General features: G+C 36.7%; 1 protein-coding gene across 3 annotated transcripts in view; it reads right to left on the bottom strand.

The window, feature by feature from the left end:
* Positions 1–8179: 8179 nt before the first annotated feature.
* Positions 8180–15960, bottom strand: part of GABPB1 (GA binding protein transcription factor subunit beta 1) — a 52293-nt gene continuing 44512 nt past the window's right edge. For all 3 annotated transcript variants that reach the window (XM_016210147.2, XM_016210148.2, XM_087821484.1), the window contains exons 8-9: positions 14996–15111; positions 8180–9691 (exon numbers count right to left, since the gene is read on the bottom strand). In XM_016210147.2, coding sequence (XP_016065633.1) covers positions 9539–9691; positions 14996–15111 — 269 coding nt within the window. In that variant the 3' untranslated portion in view covers positions 8180–9538. The remainder of the gene's footprint in view (positions 9692–14995; positions 15112–15960) is intronic.

The raw sequence follows: 15960 nt of genomic DNA, 5'->3' as shown, positions 1-15960 counted from the left end.
GAGTGTGTAGGAGTGTGTGTGTGTGAGTGTGTGTGTGTGTGTGAGTGTGTGTGAGTGTGTATGAGTGTGTGTGTGTGTGTGAGTGTGTGTGTGAGTGTGTGTATGACTGTGTGTGTGTGAGTGTGAGTGTGAGTGTGTGTGTGTGTGTGAGTGTGTAGGAGTGTGTGTGTGAGTGTGTGTGAGTGTGTGTGTGAGTGTGTGTGTGAGTGTGTGTGTGACTGTGTGTGTGTGAGTGTGTGTGTGTGTGAGTGTGTGAGTGTGTGTGAGTGTGTGTGAGTGTGTGTGTGAGTGTGTGTGAGTGTGTGTGTGAGTGTGTGTGAGTGTGTGTGAGTGTGTGTGTGAGTGTGTGTGTGAGTGTGTGTGTGAGTGTGTGCACAAGTGAGTGTGTGTATAAAAGGACATGCAGAAACACAAATGTTCACAGCTGCATTATTCATAATAGCCAAAAAGTGGAAACAACCCAAATGTCCATCAACAGATAAATGGATAAATACAAAGTGATATATCCGTACAACAGAATATTATTCCACAATAAAAAGGAAGTACTGACACAGACATGGATGAACCTTGAAAACATTATGCTAAGTGAAAAAAGCCAGTCACAAAGGATCACATGCCATATGGCTCCACTTACTTGAAATGTCGGAACAGTCAAATCTATAGAGACAGAAAGTAGATTACTCGTTACCAGGGCCTGGGCCCGGGAGGAGGCGCATGGGGAGTCAGAGGTTGGCAGCAAGGGGAACAGGGTTTTTTGTAGGGGGTTGCTGGAGATGTTTTAAAATTGATAATTGTGATGGTTGCACAACTCGGTGAATATCCTAAAAGTACTGAATTGTGCACTTTAAATGGGGGGACTTTATAATATGGAATTATATCTCAATAAAGCTTTACTTTACAAAAAAGAAAGAAAGAAAAAAGAATGCCCAGGAACATAAGGTCTTGGGTGAAAAAAAATGGCCTAGTGGATTTGGACTCCAGGGATACTGCCAATAGTATAAATCTTTCATAAAAGCAGGGGTGGGAAAAATAATATTGACAGTGATAATAGCTGACATTTATTCAACCCATTAAAAAAGTGCCAGGCAGCCTGGCCAGCATGGCTCAGCAGTTGAGCATCAACCTAGGATCCAGGAGATCAGGGTTCGATTCCTGGTCATGGCACATGCCTGGGTTGGGGGCTCGATCCCCAGTGGGGGACGTGCAGGAGGCAGCCGATCAAGGACTCTCTCTCATCATTGCTGTTTCTATCTCTCTCTTTCTCTCTCCCTTCTTCTGTCTGAAATCAATAAAGATATTAAAAAAACAAACAACAACAACAACAAAAAACAGCTGCAAACTAGCAATTCACAGAAGAATAAACACTAATGGAAAAGAAATAAAAGAGAAAAAATGTTCAATCTCACTAATAATAGGGAAGTGCAAATAATGAGAGTAATTTCATACCCGTGGGTTGGTAAAAAATATGAGTGTGACAACATCAGTGTCATTGATTTACCATCAATGTTGGTAAAACTGACTAACTTCAACCTAACAATTCCATTTTCTGGGGAAACCTAGCACATGTATGCATAAAAGGAGATAGAATTGCAAGGATGCTCATTACAATCCTATTCGTAATAACAAAAATTGGAAGTGACATATTTATACATAGAACAAAGGATAAGTCAATTATGGTATATTCTTATTTAATTTTATGTAACAGTCAAAATGAAGGATTAGATTTTCAGACATGAATAAATGTCTAAACCATTGATAAATTGGAAAAACACCAATATGCAGAATGACACATGTACAGAATAATAGCTTCAATAAAATTTAAGAACCACACAGAACTCTACCATATATTTATGAAATTTAGTCCGAAATAAAAGCATGAAAATGTAGATAGAACAAAACATCTCAACCTCAGGATAATGGTTGTCTTTTAGGAGAGAGGAAGGGAAACAAAGAGACTCCAATTACATCTGTAACATTCAGTTTCTTTAAAGATTTGAAGAGCCGTGGGAGTGGGGGGCTCAGTTTATTGGGTCATTGTCCCATACACCAAAATGTTGTTGGTTCGATTCCCAGTCAGGACACATACCTAGGTTGCAGGTTTGATCCCCGGTTGGGGTTCCTTCCATAGGCAACCGATTGATGTTTCTCTCTCTCTCTCCCTTCTTCTCTCTCTAAAATCAATAAATATATCCTCAGGTGAGGATGAAAAAAATATTTGAAGAAAAGAAGGTAAATTTAAGATTAAATTTGCGTGGTAGGTACACGAATGTGTGTTATATTATTCTGTGTCCTTCTATATGTTTAGAAGTTATTAAAACAACAACAATGAAAAAAATCTGAGTATATAATTGTACGGAACAAAGGTAATAAACATTCTTAATAATGTGCTTCAGTGTTTGATGCCAAGAGTCTCTGATATTGAGCACAAATGTTTGGAAGCAGAGTCAGTTCTCTGGCAGACTGAACATTTTTTTAAGAGACTATAGGTTCACTCAAGTGTGAGCTTTCTTAATATATATTTTCTATAGCAAAGTAAGTGAGTGCAATTTTAACCTGAAATAATTCTTGAGAGTTATGATCAGGATGACACATCTAGAATAATTATAGAAAATTGTAATACAAAAATGAATGCTTTACTGAGTTACCTGGCATACAAAAAAAAATTCTTACCAAAAAAATCAAGAAGACATTTAAGTAATCCATAAAATTCTAAATTATAATCCATGTAATCAATTATTAGTAAGATTGGAAATTTATTATATCAGTGATTTTCAGCCACTGTGCCCAAGAATTTTTAAAACATGCAATTCCTGACTATTTAGTCAGGGGCACTGACCTCCTTTTCCTTAGACTGTCAAATTTAAAAATGACAACAGCCAACACAATATCCATCCTGTGTGAATGCCCTGTCTTGAACCATAAATATATAGGTCATATAATAGAGTCACGTAGCATAATAAGGTTGTGTCTGATTGGTTAATTCTTGGTACTAGAAATCGTTATACACAAATATAGGCACCTGATTTTTTTTTTAATTTATCTATATTGTTGAAAGTATTACAAATGTCCCCCTCCCCCCATTGACCCCCTCCACCCTGTACCCCTCCCCCCAGACCTTCACCACACTATTGTGAGTGTCCATGGGTTATGCATATACGCATATAAATTCTTAGGTTAATCTCTCCCCACCCACCCACCTCTGCTTTCCCTCTGTTCCATGCTTCTATGTCTACGGGTCTATTTTGTTCATTGGTTTATTTTGTTCATTAGATTCCACATATGAGTAAGATCATGTGATAATTGTCTTTCTCTGACTGGCTTATTTTGCTTAGTGTAATACTCTCCAGGTCCCACCACACTATCTCATAGGGTAAAGGATCCTTCTTTTTTACAGCTGCATAGTATTCCATGGTGTAAATGTCTGAGAAGGTGCTTGATATAATTTAAATATTCCTGAACTTGTAGAGACTTGTTTTGTGTCCTGACATGTGGTCTATCTTTGAGAATGTCTCATGTGCACTTGAGGAGAATGCATATTCGGCAGCTTTGGGGTGGAATGTTCTGTAAATGTCAATTAAATCCATCTAATCTAGTGTGTCATTTAGAGTCACTGTTTCCCTGTTGATTTTTTTGCCTGGAAGATCTATCCAGTAAAGTCAGTGGGGTGTTAAATTTCCCTACTATGACTGCATTGCTATCAATCTCTCCTTTAAAGTCCTCCAGAAATTTTTCATTTTTTGTTTTCAGCTTATGTGAGTCTTTTGTTCTAAGGGAGTCTCTTGTAGACAGCATATATTTGGATCCTGTTTTCCTATCCACTCAGCTACCCTATGTCTTTTAAGTGGGACATTTAATCCATTTATATTTAAGGTTATTATTGATAGGTACTTATCTATTCTCATTTTATTTTTTTATGCCTATGTTTCTCATTCTCTCTATTTCAATTTCTTCTTATAGCAGTCCCTTTAATATTTCTTGCAATACTGGCTTGGTGGTGATAAACTCCTTTAGCCTTTTTTTTTGGGGGGGGGGTCTCAAAAGCTCTTTATTTCACCATCATTTTGAATGATAGCCTTGCTGGATAGAGTAATCTTGGTTTCAGGTCCTTGTTTTGCATCACCTTGAATACTTCATGCTATTCCCTTAAACTGTCCTCCTGTTTTTTAATTGTTTTTTCTTATTGGTTCTCTGAGTGATTTTTTTTCTACCTTTTCTTCTAATTTTCTGATCCAGTCCTTGGCTTCCTCTAATCTACTGTTTATTCTTTCCTTTTATTTTTTTTTTTTTATTTCTATTATGTCATTCTTAATTTCCTTTATAGTTTCTGTTTCTTTTCTCATGCTATTGAGCATCCTTATGATCAGTATTCTGAACTCTATATCTGATAGGTTGCTTATCTCCATTTTAGTTAGCTCTTCTGGAGAATTCTATTGTTCTTTCATTTGGGGCTTGTTTTTTTTTTTTTTGTCTCCCCCTTTTGGCTGCCGGTTTGGATTTGTTTCTATGTATTAGGTAGATCTGATAGGACTCCCAGTCTTTTGGAAGGTCTCTGGTGCAGGCCAATGTCAGACGCTTTTGTGACTGGCCTTGAGTACCCTGTTTGAAGTTTTCCACACTCCACAGCTTCTGGTTCCCTCTGCTGGGGCTGGATGTATTTGGACAGGACCAAGATGTGCACCAAGGTCTGCTTTTACAAACCCTGGGTCCAGAAGCAAATCAGGCAAAGACTCAAAGCACCCAGAGGGTGTTATTCAGTCTCTCAATGAGCCTCAGGCTGTCGAAACTCCAGGGGTGGGTAGAGAGATTTTCCAACAGGGCAGGGCAATTGTTTCCTCTCCAGGCAAAAGCAGCCCAGCCAGCCCTCTCAAGCCTCCACACTTCCTACCAGTCTCTGTGCGGTCTCCACTTTCCGTCCTTGGTTATGAGGGTGCTCTCAAGCTAGTCTTCAGGTGCAGTTGATTATTCAGGATGGTTTTTCAATATTTTAGTTGTAGTTACAGTTTGGTCCTGGAAGAGTGTCAGTGTAGCTTCCACTCAATCTGATGCCATCTTGGAATCTATAGACAACCGGTTTTTTAAACAGTCACTTTGGAGCAAAGATGATAGGTAATTACTATTACTATTTTTTTGTTGGAAATCAATCAAAATTATACCTATTTTTTCATCAGATCAGCAAAAAATAAAAATTTTGGCATGCCACAGAATTTTAGTACTTAGTTTATGTGTGCCATGAGATGAAAATGTTGAAAATCGCTAGATTATATAGTATTATGCATGTGTAAATGGAGAAACATTACATGTCAACTGTGCACATGAGATCTAAGCTATTCAAATGAAAATCCGTTGTAAGCAATTAATAAAGTATAGTGGACAAATTCGTAGAGATCAGGTCAAAAGTTTTCCAGGAAGCAAATGGTAGTTTGGGGTGAGTTACAGTATATATCTAAAAATAAAGAGCCCTAGAAACTGCACCCAAATTATATTCACTATTTGATTTTCATGAAAGTGAACTATTTTGAAAGGAACTCAGGCTATCAAGTGATCATAAACTATAAGACTACCTATATATCTATACATTTGGAAAATACAATTAGCGAGTCACAAAAATATTGATACCAAAATTTTGATTTGGAACCAGAAGCGTATCTCCAGTGATGATACTGTGTTTTCCATCAGAGGTTACACAGAGTAATCTGAGAGTGAACTTGGAGAGCTTACGTCAAAGTGAACCAATGTGCATTGAGATGTCCTCAATATAGAGAGAAAGCAAATAGCAAACATCATTCAAAACTACAACAGACTAGTTATCTATAATGAAGTCCAAGTACAGTAAATATTACTTAATGAACCAACAAATATATTAATTGGTTCATTCCTAAGTTGACCTGACATGCTGAAAAGAGTTATTTGCTCAACAGAAGCTAGGTGAATAGAAGAGATTTTTTTTTCTATTTGCTATATAAGCCTGAGAGCTAATGCCTTGGGAACCCATCCATATGGACATAAAGGTTCCAACGATCATATTGGTTTTTTTAATCTGAAAACGTTTTCCTTCTTGATATATTTTGAGTCGGCTTTCAAGGTCTTCCAGGTGTTAAAGCACAAAGAAACTTTATAATTTTATCTGGAAGAAACTGTGTATAGAGTAATGCAGAAAAAATCAGTCATATCTGCATAAAGCATCCATGACTATGTCTACCAACTCATCGATTCCTGTTATGGGCAAGGAGTTCTTTTAATTTTCAATAAATAACCTCAGAAATTATCATGTTCAAGAAACACATACTGACATACATTTTCATTAACAATATGTCTTGGATAAATACATTTGCACACAGAGCTTTCTGTTATAAACAAGCATAGTCCAAATTATAGGGGATTTCACATTTACTCCCTTATCTATTTAACTTTGCTCTTTTGATTGTCACAGAAGAAAGTCCCCTAACACTCAACCCTCCACTGCCATGAACAATTAGAGCAATCCAGTGGCAGAGTAGAACAGAGTAACTACTTTGCCATTCATACCATGAAAGCTTGACATAGGAAATAATTCCTAAAAGCCAATGAAAAAATGACATCACAAGCCCTTTGGGGAAGTAATTAAGCTATAAATAAAATAACAAATAACAATAAATGAAAATTAGTTGAGAAGCACAGTCCCTGCAGATACTACTCATGAGATTTTCCCAAAGCATCACAGACTCAACTTAGAATTTGTAATCCTAGAGTTCCAGCGACTATAATAGGAAGTGTTAAATCTGAATCAAGAAATAAGGAAACAAGACGTCTAATGAGCTGTGTCTAAGATAGTACATAACCAGCACTATTCTAGATGTATAGGAAAGAAACTAATTCATTACAAGGAATTGCTTCATTAGGCCCTAACACTCGGGGCACTGGGCTTGATTCTCTCACAGAACCCTCATTGAGAAAGGCTGCTCTGGAAGGTGGTTTGTTGACACATAAAAGGAAATTATTAACCATCAATGTGGCAAATCCATCATTACATAATAAAAACACAGTAAGTGTGGGTTTCTGAAAACTTTTATATTATTTTGTTCTGTGAGCTCTTTTAATCCTCTGCTCAGGCCACCACTGAGAATTACAATGATCTTTCCTAGCCTCACTGAAAACAGAAGCTAGGAAAAAAGGCAACCCATTGCTTTAGTTATAAATTCTTGTCTAAGTTATTTCATAGGACAGTGAATCAGGACTGAGGATTTACACGAGTCCTACGTAATAATCAGATCTGAAGAAACATGAGCGTTCACCAAAGACATCTGAATACCCATCCATCTGATACTACCGTAGACTTGCTCCTTTTAAGTAACAATCATTTTCTCCCATCTATGCCATGTTATTATAGATCAAAATGCTTTCTTGCACCAGGGAAGTCTCTAGCAGAACAGGAAACTAGAAATCAAAGGCATTAAATTAGCTTTCAGAAGCTTGTCGTGCACAGTCTCAAGGCTCTTCCGGGCCAAGGTGTCTGGCCGCGCCCTGGGGTGACAGGTGGGCCCTTCTCGGTCAGCGCTGGAGTCAGGCGCCCTGCCCAGCACAAGTCCATACACGCACGAAAGAGATGAAAAGCAGGCACAGAAAAAGTGGCTTCATGCTACTGAAAAGGTGGCCGGCCATTTGTAAAATGTAGTTTTAGATGACTTAAAACTTGTCAAATTTAGTGTAAAACTGGAAAAGGTTTTTTGTTTTCTTTCCTAATCTTCACCCGAGAATCCGCTTAGAGAGAGGTGAGCGAAGGAGCGAGAAACACCGCCAGCACCGCCCAGGGCCTGAAATCGCCCGGGAGCCCGACACCCAGGCCCGCGCCCTGCCCAGGACCCAACTGGCAAGCTTCCGGCGCCAGCACGATGCTCACCCGGCCGAGCCACACCAGCCAGGCTGAAAAAGGGATTTTTTCTCTTCCTTATAGTTCTTAAATTTGCCCCAAAACCTTTCTAAGAGTTTCCAAATAATAACTATCAGGCTGATATTCCACAGATCCTTTTACCACATTAACAGCTGGACTGACAACTGCAGTGGGAGAATTAACAAATTCCCAAGGACTTTTAGGACACAGAATGAAGAATATGTATTTTCATATGGTGGAATATGGCTTTAATACACCAAACATTTTTTAATGTGAATAAAATGGGGTTAAAATATAAGTCTACACTGAATATATGTGGAAAAGATATTTAATTGTAAAATAGAAAAGTAGGCCAGAGTAGTTTTAAGGGTAACTGCTTCTTTATACAGTATAGATAATCTAGAAGGGCCTCAGGGTTAAACATTTTCATAAAGCGTTAAAACAATGCAAGAAATAACGCAAGAAAAAAGGTTTGAAGTTACATTTTACAAAAAAAGAGTTAACAGTATGTCAGACTGTAATGTTCATACATTGTGGAATTCGACGATCTTGTGATGAGCAAGTCATGGCACAGACATGGAGCCTTCACAGGGAAAAGTAAAAGTTATGGCAGACGTATCTATGCATCGCTGTAGTACAAAAAGTTCTTGTTCTACATACAAAAGCATTTTTTTTTCCATAAGAATAATTTCCTGGGGGAGGGAGGGGAATGAGTCCATGAAATATTTCAGAAACCCATATGCTTTGAGTTTTCCAAAAACATTATCTTAAAATGTACTGCCTTAAAGTGCTTTCATGTGGAAATCATGATGGAAGGCACAGAATACAGTTTCACGTCCCCACTATGAAATTTTCAAAAAAGCATAGATTTTATAGTTTGTAAATTCAAGTTATCTTGTAAGCTGCTCCTTCCAAGAACAGTATCATTCCAATAAAACCAGCTGCTAGTTTATTTAGTTAAGATGACCTACACAATAAAAGATTGGTGTTTTTCCCTAGTAACTTTCACCATCTTTGTGGGAAAAAGACCTATGCAAGTGATGTATTTTGAAATTATAAAACATGCAGGATATGTACAAACACAAACTTTAAAAAATATTTGCTTCATATACATGTAAATCTACTTGGGTATAGCTGAAGTTCAACAAATATAAAAATTTGTTTTCTAAAAAATGTTTTCAGAGAATCTGAGACAACTTAAAGCTGTACAAAGATTTCCTGGGAGAAATCTTCTCTTCATATAGAAGTTTATACCTACAGGAGTAAATCCAGCATCAGTCCACCACATAATTATTACACAACATTTGGTCTAATCAACGATCACCCTTAAAACTGTTCTGTTTCTGAGAAATGAAGGTTCGTACTAAAATCAAAAAGAATTCACAAAAACAGTGGCTTATTGTGTTTTTGGATCTCTTCAACAATCTTTTATCAACTCATTTAGAACCGTAAAAAACAAACAAAAACTATTTACAGAATTCAGTTTTAAATACATTTGACAACTTTGAAAGTTTTATGTTACAAGAATTCAGACCGCATGGCTTTAGTCCGATTATCAACCTGTAGTCTCTTCTATTATCTTGTCTTCCCATGACTGCACCTTATTGTGTACAGTTCAAGATTGTATTCTTTCTTGACCAAAAGTAAACTCAAACTACATGTTCATTTCAATTAAACAGCTTCTTTATTCGTCTGAAGACGAGTCATAGCTTCTAATTTCTGTCTGTAGGCCTCTGCTTCCTGTTCCTTCTTTAGAAGCTGCTGTCGGTATTTCTGTGCTTCTCGATTTGCTTCATCCAGCTGTTTCTGAAGAGCTTCTCTCTCCTAATTTAAAAACAAAAAGTTTTTTTTTCAATTTTTGCACAAATACAGTATTAACATCTACAAGCATGCATCCTTTCACAACAAAAATTGTAGTCGCTAAAAGTAGTCACCTACTGATACTTCCTAGACCTCTTGCCTTTTCAACCAATTCACTAATAATTAAAGCCCCCAATCTTGTGCTCCACATTGTGAGATTACAGTTTTTGACCTCAAGGGAATTATTCCCTAATTAGAAATAATAGACTAATATAATGAACCCCAGATAGGTCCCTGTACTTTTATATGTACTACAAAGACAGGTGAAGAACTTTAAGAAGGAAATATACAATCACACCTCTTCACATCTTTATCTGCATTTTAATCTATAGGTAATACTTATAAACAGTATTTGAGTGCCCATTATATGACAAAACAAGGTGATTTCCGATGACAAGCCTCCAAGATAGATATTATGCCCATTTTACAGATGAGGAAAATGATGCTCAGAGATGATGTGGCTTCCCTTGGTAACAATAAGGAGTCAGGCTTCTGAGGTTCTAGTATTACTGTTCTTAAAACTATCTTTCTCTATGATAGCAAGCGTGATTCCTCATCTCTACAATGAGGAGTGCTGGTCTGAATCAGTGTCTCCTAAATCATACCATTTTACAAACCAACAAAATACAAATTCCTCTATTGTGACTGCTTAAGTTACTCAGGTATAAAATGTATGTACTAAAGTCGTCAATAAATTGAGAGCTGAAACAAATCTGGTCCTCCTCTGCCTCTTCAAAGATTCTTTTCCCGTACCGCCCCGAAGCTCACGGGCAAAAGCTCGGCCTGCACACGCTCAAGCTCAAACAAATTAGAGCCCCAGGACCTATTAGCGTGGTGGGGGCTGAGGGTAAAACTAGTAACCATAGGAAAGGCCATTTGGACAAGACCCTTGACCAAAGGAAACAGAAGGCAAGAGGTCAGCATCTTGCTGGGGAAAGGGCAGTGTGCGAGTGTCCTCCCCTGCCTCCCTGACTCTTGTCCATGTCAACACCAAAAGGTTCCCTCTTCTTCACTATTCATGTGGTCCACAAGGGGAGCATATTTAACACTCCTGCTTTCCTGTAATCCCACTCCCTTCCCCACACTGGGAATAAAGGTACATCTAACATTTATTTTTCCCATGGATTCATCAAATGTGGGAGTGGTTGATTATACAAGCAGTCTTCAAATCTTCCAATTACACAAAATGTACAAGTAGAAGAAAGGTGTGCCCTTCCTCTCCAATTTAAGAAATGCCCATGCCCTACCCTGCTACCTTTTTCATACCCATTTCTCACCCTTAACTCCAGGCAAGATGACAGAGAAGGAACAACTCATAAAGAACACCCAAAACATGAGCCTCATGTAAGCAATCAACGTCAGTCCCCTGGCTGTGAACTATGGGAGACTTCGAGCACACCGATGGGAAGGGTGGGAGACGGGTGCTACTCCCCCAGGAGCTCGACCCCCACCAACCAGCAGGAGCACTTACAGCCATTCATAAATGTTTTAAAATTTCACATATGTTAAGAAATAAGATCCTTTGGTAGCCAAAGTTTTGAATATGGATAAAAGAAACTTGCCCTGGTTTGGTAGGAAATACTGTAACAGATACTCTAAGGTATCTTTATGTATTAGCTATTTATTAACCTTTAGAAACAGCAAGGGAGTCACAACTATTTTAAAAGATAAAAGCAAACTGAGTAAGGTAAATAGTCTAACAGTGACTACAGTTTAATCCTGTTTTCCTTATTGTAGATTTATATTTCAATTAGAACATATCTTAATATAACTGAAAGCATAGTTAACATTATTAAAGTTTGTGCTCTCATTTTTTACTTTTCAGATATATAGGTATTCGGGGAAAGAATCTTTTTGCCATCTCACTTCTCAAAACAAATAAAAATCTCTAGAAAATGGAAAATATCCCTTCTTATTTTACTCAAAAGCTCCTGTTTCCAAATTCATTTGTCAAATATTTACTGCACGTTACATGTAAGGCACTTCCTTAATGCAAACAATAATTTGGCTGATGTGCATATAAACAGCACAACAGACTGGCATTTGAGATTTATATTTAAATAGAAATGCCAATCTGATGGCTTTCACCTTCTATAATAAAACCATAATAAAAAAGAATTTTGACATTTTAAAATAAACATACTTTAGCCTACTAATTATACTAAAGTATTTTTCCTTTAACAGTCTAACATTGAAGAATTCCAAGAAAAATAAATTCTGATAAGATTTGGTAGCAATAAAAGAAGGTATCTGTCTTACGCAACTCCAAACTCAAGCAATATATCGCTATTACATTAGGCAATGACAATAGAGCAAGGAAAAACTGGAGTTTGCCTTTTCATTTTCAGACTCTTGAATTCTGCTTCAGCTAGTAGCAATTATCTTTTACTGAGCATTTACTATATGCCTCCCATTTTGTATTCTGCTCTAAACCTTACAACAACCTGATAATGTAGGTGCTATTATTTCCCTGTTTTTACTGATGGGGAAGCCAAGCCTTGAAAGGTTAAATTAACTTTGTGACCAATATCACACAATCAGAAAATTATAAACTATAATTCAAATTTAAATCTGATTCCAGACCCATATTCTTAACTATTAAATGTTTTGTTTTGTTTTTTAACAAGGAGAAAAACTGGGCAGGGTGTGTGAGCTGTCCATTTGCTTGTGTGTAAGCATCAATTTTCTAACTGCCATAGGCCAAAACTGCCCCAGTTGAGAACAACTGCCTTAGGGAGACTTTTTGGGTGAATGGCCAAACTGTTACTTAGAGGATTATAAAAATCCTGCCCCAAGACAACTCTTGGTTATCTAAGAAAATAACTTCAAAAGAACCACTTCATGTGTTACAAGGAAATGATTACCTGGTCTGATGAAGACACTGGTGGTCTCCTCATTCTATCCCCCAGCCCACCTCTACCATCTAAACTCACTTCAACGCCTCTCTGTAATGGCTCTAAGACATCGCAGCCTCGGCTTGAACACTTCTGTTGATGGAGAGTAAGATTTCCATCACCAGGAAGCTCTAATTACTAAAGACAAAACAAACACTCTTTGTACCAAGTTAAAATTCTATCCCCTGAAGTTCTATCTCCATGGTTCTAGTTAATTTATGAACCTCAATTCATACTTTCCTGTTATTTGCAATTATTTTCTCTTGGTTTCTGAAATTTCAGACTGTAAGAGAGGAGTCAGGTAAAACTTTGAGGAAAACAGCAACTCTCACCTTAGGTAAATAAAGCTAGAGGGTGCATATTCAATGATTTAAAAATACAACTAACTGAACTTGGTCAGTTTATGTTTAATAAAAATTCAAGTAATGCCTTGGCCAGGTGGCTCAGCTGGTTGGAGCATTGTCCTGTACACCAAAGGGCTGAGGGTTTGATCTCCGGTCAGAGTACATACCTAGGTTGCTGGTTCAATCCCCAGTCGGGGTCAGGGCATGTATGGGGGGCAACCAATCAATGCTTCTCTCGCACATCAATCTTTCCCTCCCCCCCTCCCTCCCCACGCCCCCTTCTCTCTCTCTTCCTTCCTCTCTCTAAAATCAATAAACATATCCTCAGGTGAGGATTTAAAATTCTTTTTTCAAGAAATTTAAAAATGTTTTATTAAGTAGTTATAGCAAAGTCCATGACAAAATACTTTTCACCTTGCCCTGGCCAGTGTGGCTCAGTTGGTTGGGCATCACCCCACGCCAGGAGGTTGCCAGTTCCATTCCCAGCCAAGGGCCAAGGCCTGGTGGGGGGCATGCAGGAGGCAGCCAGTGAATGTTGCACTCTCACATCAATATTTCTCTCTCTTCACCTCCCTCTCTCTCTAAAAATCAATACACTATTCTTTAAATTAAAATAAAAATAAAAATAAAAATCACTCTTAAAAAAAAAAATATATATATATATATATATATACACACACACATACACAGTGTGTCCCAAAAAATGTATACACACTTTAACAGCTGATTTCTATTACATTTTGAAAATGAACTGCATTTTAATAAACACTGCCTTTATAATTATTCAAAGTGAACTGCATTTTAATAAACACTGCCTTTATAATTATTCAAAGTACATTTTTGGGGGACACCTGTATATATTTTTCACCTTATATGCCAGAAAAAAAGACCATCTGACATATCAGAAAAAGATATTTAAAAGATGACTAAATAGTAAACTTATGATACTGTTTAATGAAATAAATTGTTAGTTTATAAGCACTTCAATGTACTGAGTATCACTTTAAATTTTGAAGAAACAACTCACCCTCAATAATTAAAGTGATAATTTTACCAAATATTTTGGTTACAAGATGAATCAGATAATATTTCAACTCAAAAATGATTTGTGATTGTGGCCGACAATATACCAGTCTTACATTTAAATGAATTTGGGCAAGGATATTTTCTAATTGTCCCCACTCAGAATTATGTTGCCTTCTAGTGATTTTTTTTTCCTTCAAATCCTCTTTTCTATAACAAAGAACCTTAAATATTGACCAACATTTACTATTCACACATATCAGATATTATGAATTTGTGTATAATGAGTATGTTTTTCAATTTTCATAAAAACTCCAAAATAACTTTTTGAATAATTTTATTTTCACTTCATATAAGCTAATATCCAACTTGGGGGGGCATACTTTTATTTACAGTCATGTGAGAAAAAAAACCTGTGAGGTAACCAAGGTTTGGTTATACTTACACAATGGTTTACGTTCACAATCTAGTTTGGGAAAAGGTAAAAAAGTTAAATCCTGTCAAGAGCTAGTCTAAATTTAATTTCCTTAAAGGACGTATTAAGTAAAATAAGCAGTCTTCTATAGCTTTATAATAAACCCAGTTGACAAATATTAACCTTCTTTAAGAGTATCCTCCAGCCCAAATAGGCATTTGCATTTCGCTTTTGAAAGAAAAAAAAAAATTAGTCAATATATAGTGATATTTCCTTTAGTGACTTGTGAGAATGATGTATGTAAATTTAATGGAAAATGAAGAATGGAGTCCAAGAACCAAAGACATTCCAATGTTACCAGGATGGCAGACTTTGTTACAAACAAATTCTTCACTCATTCATTCATTCAATGTTTATTTATTGAGGACTTGCTATATGTATAAAGCAAAAATTAAACAAAATAATACTATGTATTTTCTGTATCAAAACAACACTGTCAGTAATAAATATAAAAGACAAAAAAATAAAGAAAAGCAAATTGAATTTATTTTGGATGACTGCAGCAAAACACACCGGGCAAAAGACTCCTTACTTCTATTTCTGCAGATTCCACCCGGTTTTCAATTATTTCGATACATTGTCTCTTAGCTGGTGGTTCTTCACTTATAACAGTTTCTTCAGCAATGTCCGTTGCTGGTACTGTTAATACTAAAAGGAAAAAATGTATATATTACTTCATTTTCAGAAAGGTTTAGCTGAAATAAAACTAGCTAACATTTTTGATGCAAATCATCTAAAATAAATTCTATTCCAAAACAGTAATTTCAAAGCACTGATTTCTTTTTTGAGGATGTCCATATTTGTATTCACCTTCTTGCTTTTTTACTGCAAACTACTCATTGTTTAAGTACTTACTTATTTTTTAAAAACTTTGTATATAATATATTCATTCACATAGCTCAAAATCAAAACAATATTTAACAAGCATATTTTGAGAGGTCTCACTCCACTCCTAACACAGATAATCACTTTTATTGGTTTTTTGTGTACTATTCTTGTGTTAATTTATGTAAAAACAAACACGTACATTCTCATTTTTTCTTACACAAAAGGTAGCGTACACATAAAACATACATTCAAACATACATTCAATAGATACATCATTCTGCAATTGCATTTTTCACTCCATGAATCTAAGGTGTGTTTCATCAGTACATAGAGAGCTTTCTTTTATTTAGCTGCATAATGATGTGTGGATACGCCATTATGAATGTTGTCTGTTTATATGCTTTGCTTGTTTCTCTACTGGGTTGTTGGACTCTGTCCCAATTTTTAATATCTCTTAATATAAAAAACTATACAGAGAGAGGCCGTCCTTGCTTTACATAGTAGTATGGGACCACAGAAACGGCTGCATACTGAAACCATGCAAACCACCTTAGTAAACAATGGGGGCCCGGCCGGGAGTGGCTCAGCGGTTGAGCATCGACCTAGGATCCAGGCGATCGGGATTCGACTCCCAGTCAGGGCACATGCCTGGGTTGCGGGCTGCAGCCG

The sequence above is a fragment of the Miniopterus natalensis genome, chromosome 1 (assembly GCF_054644295.1).
Source record: "Miniopterus natalensis isolate mMinNat1 chromosome 1, mMinNat1.hap1, whole genome shotgun sequence".
NCBI lineage: Eukaryota > Metazoa > Chordata > Mammalia > Chiroptera > Miniopteridae > Miniopterus > Miniopterus natalensis.
This window is presented reverse-complemented; position numbering and strand designations above follow the sequence as displayed.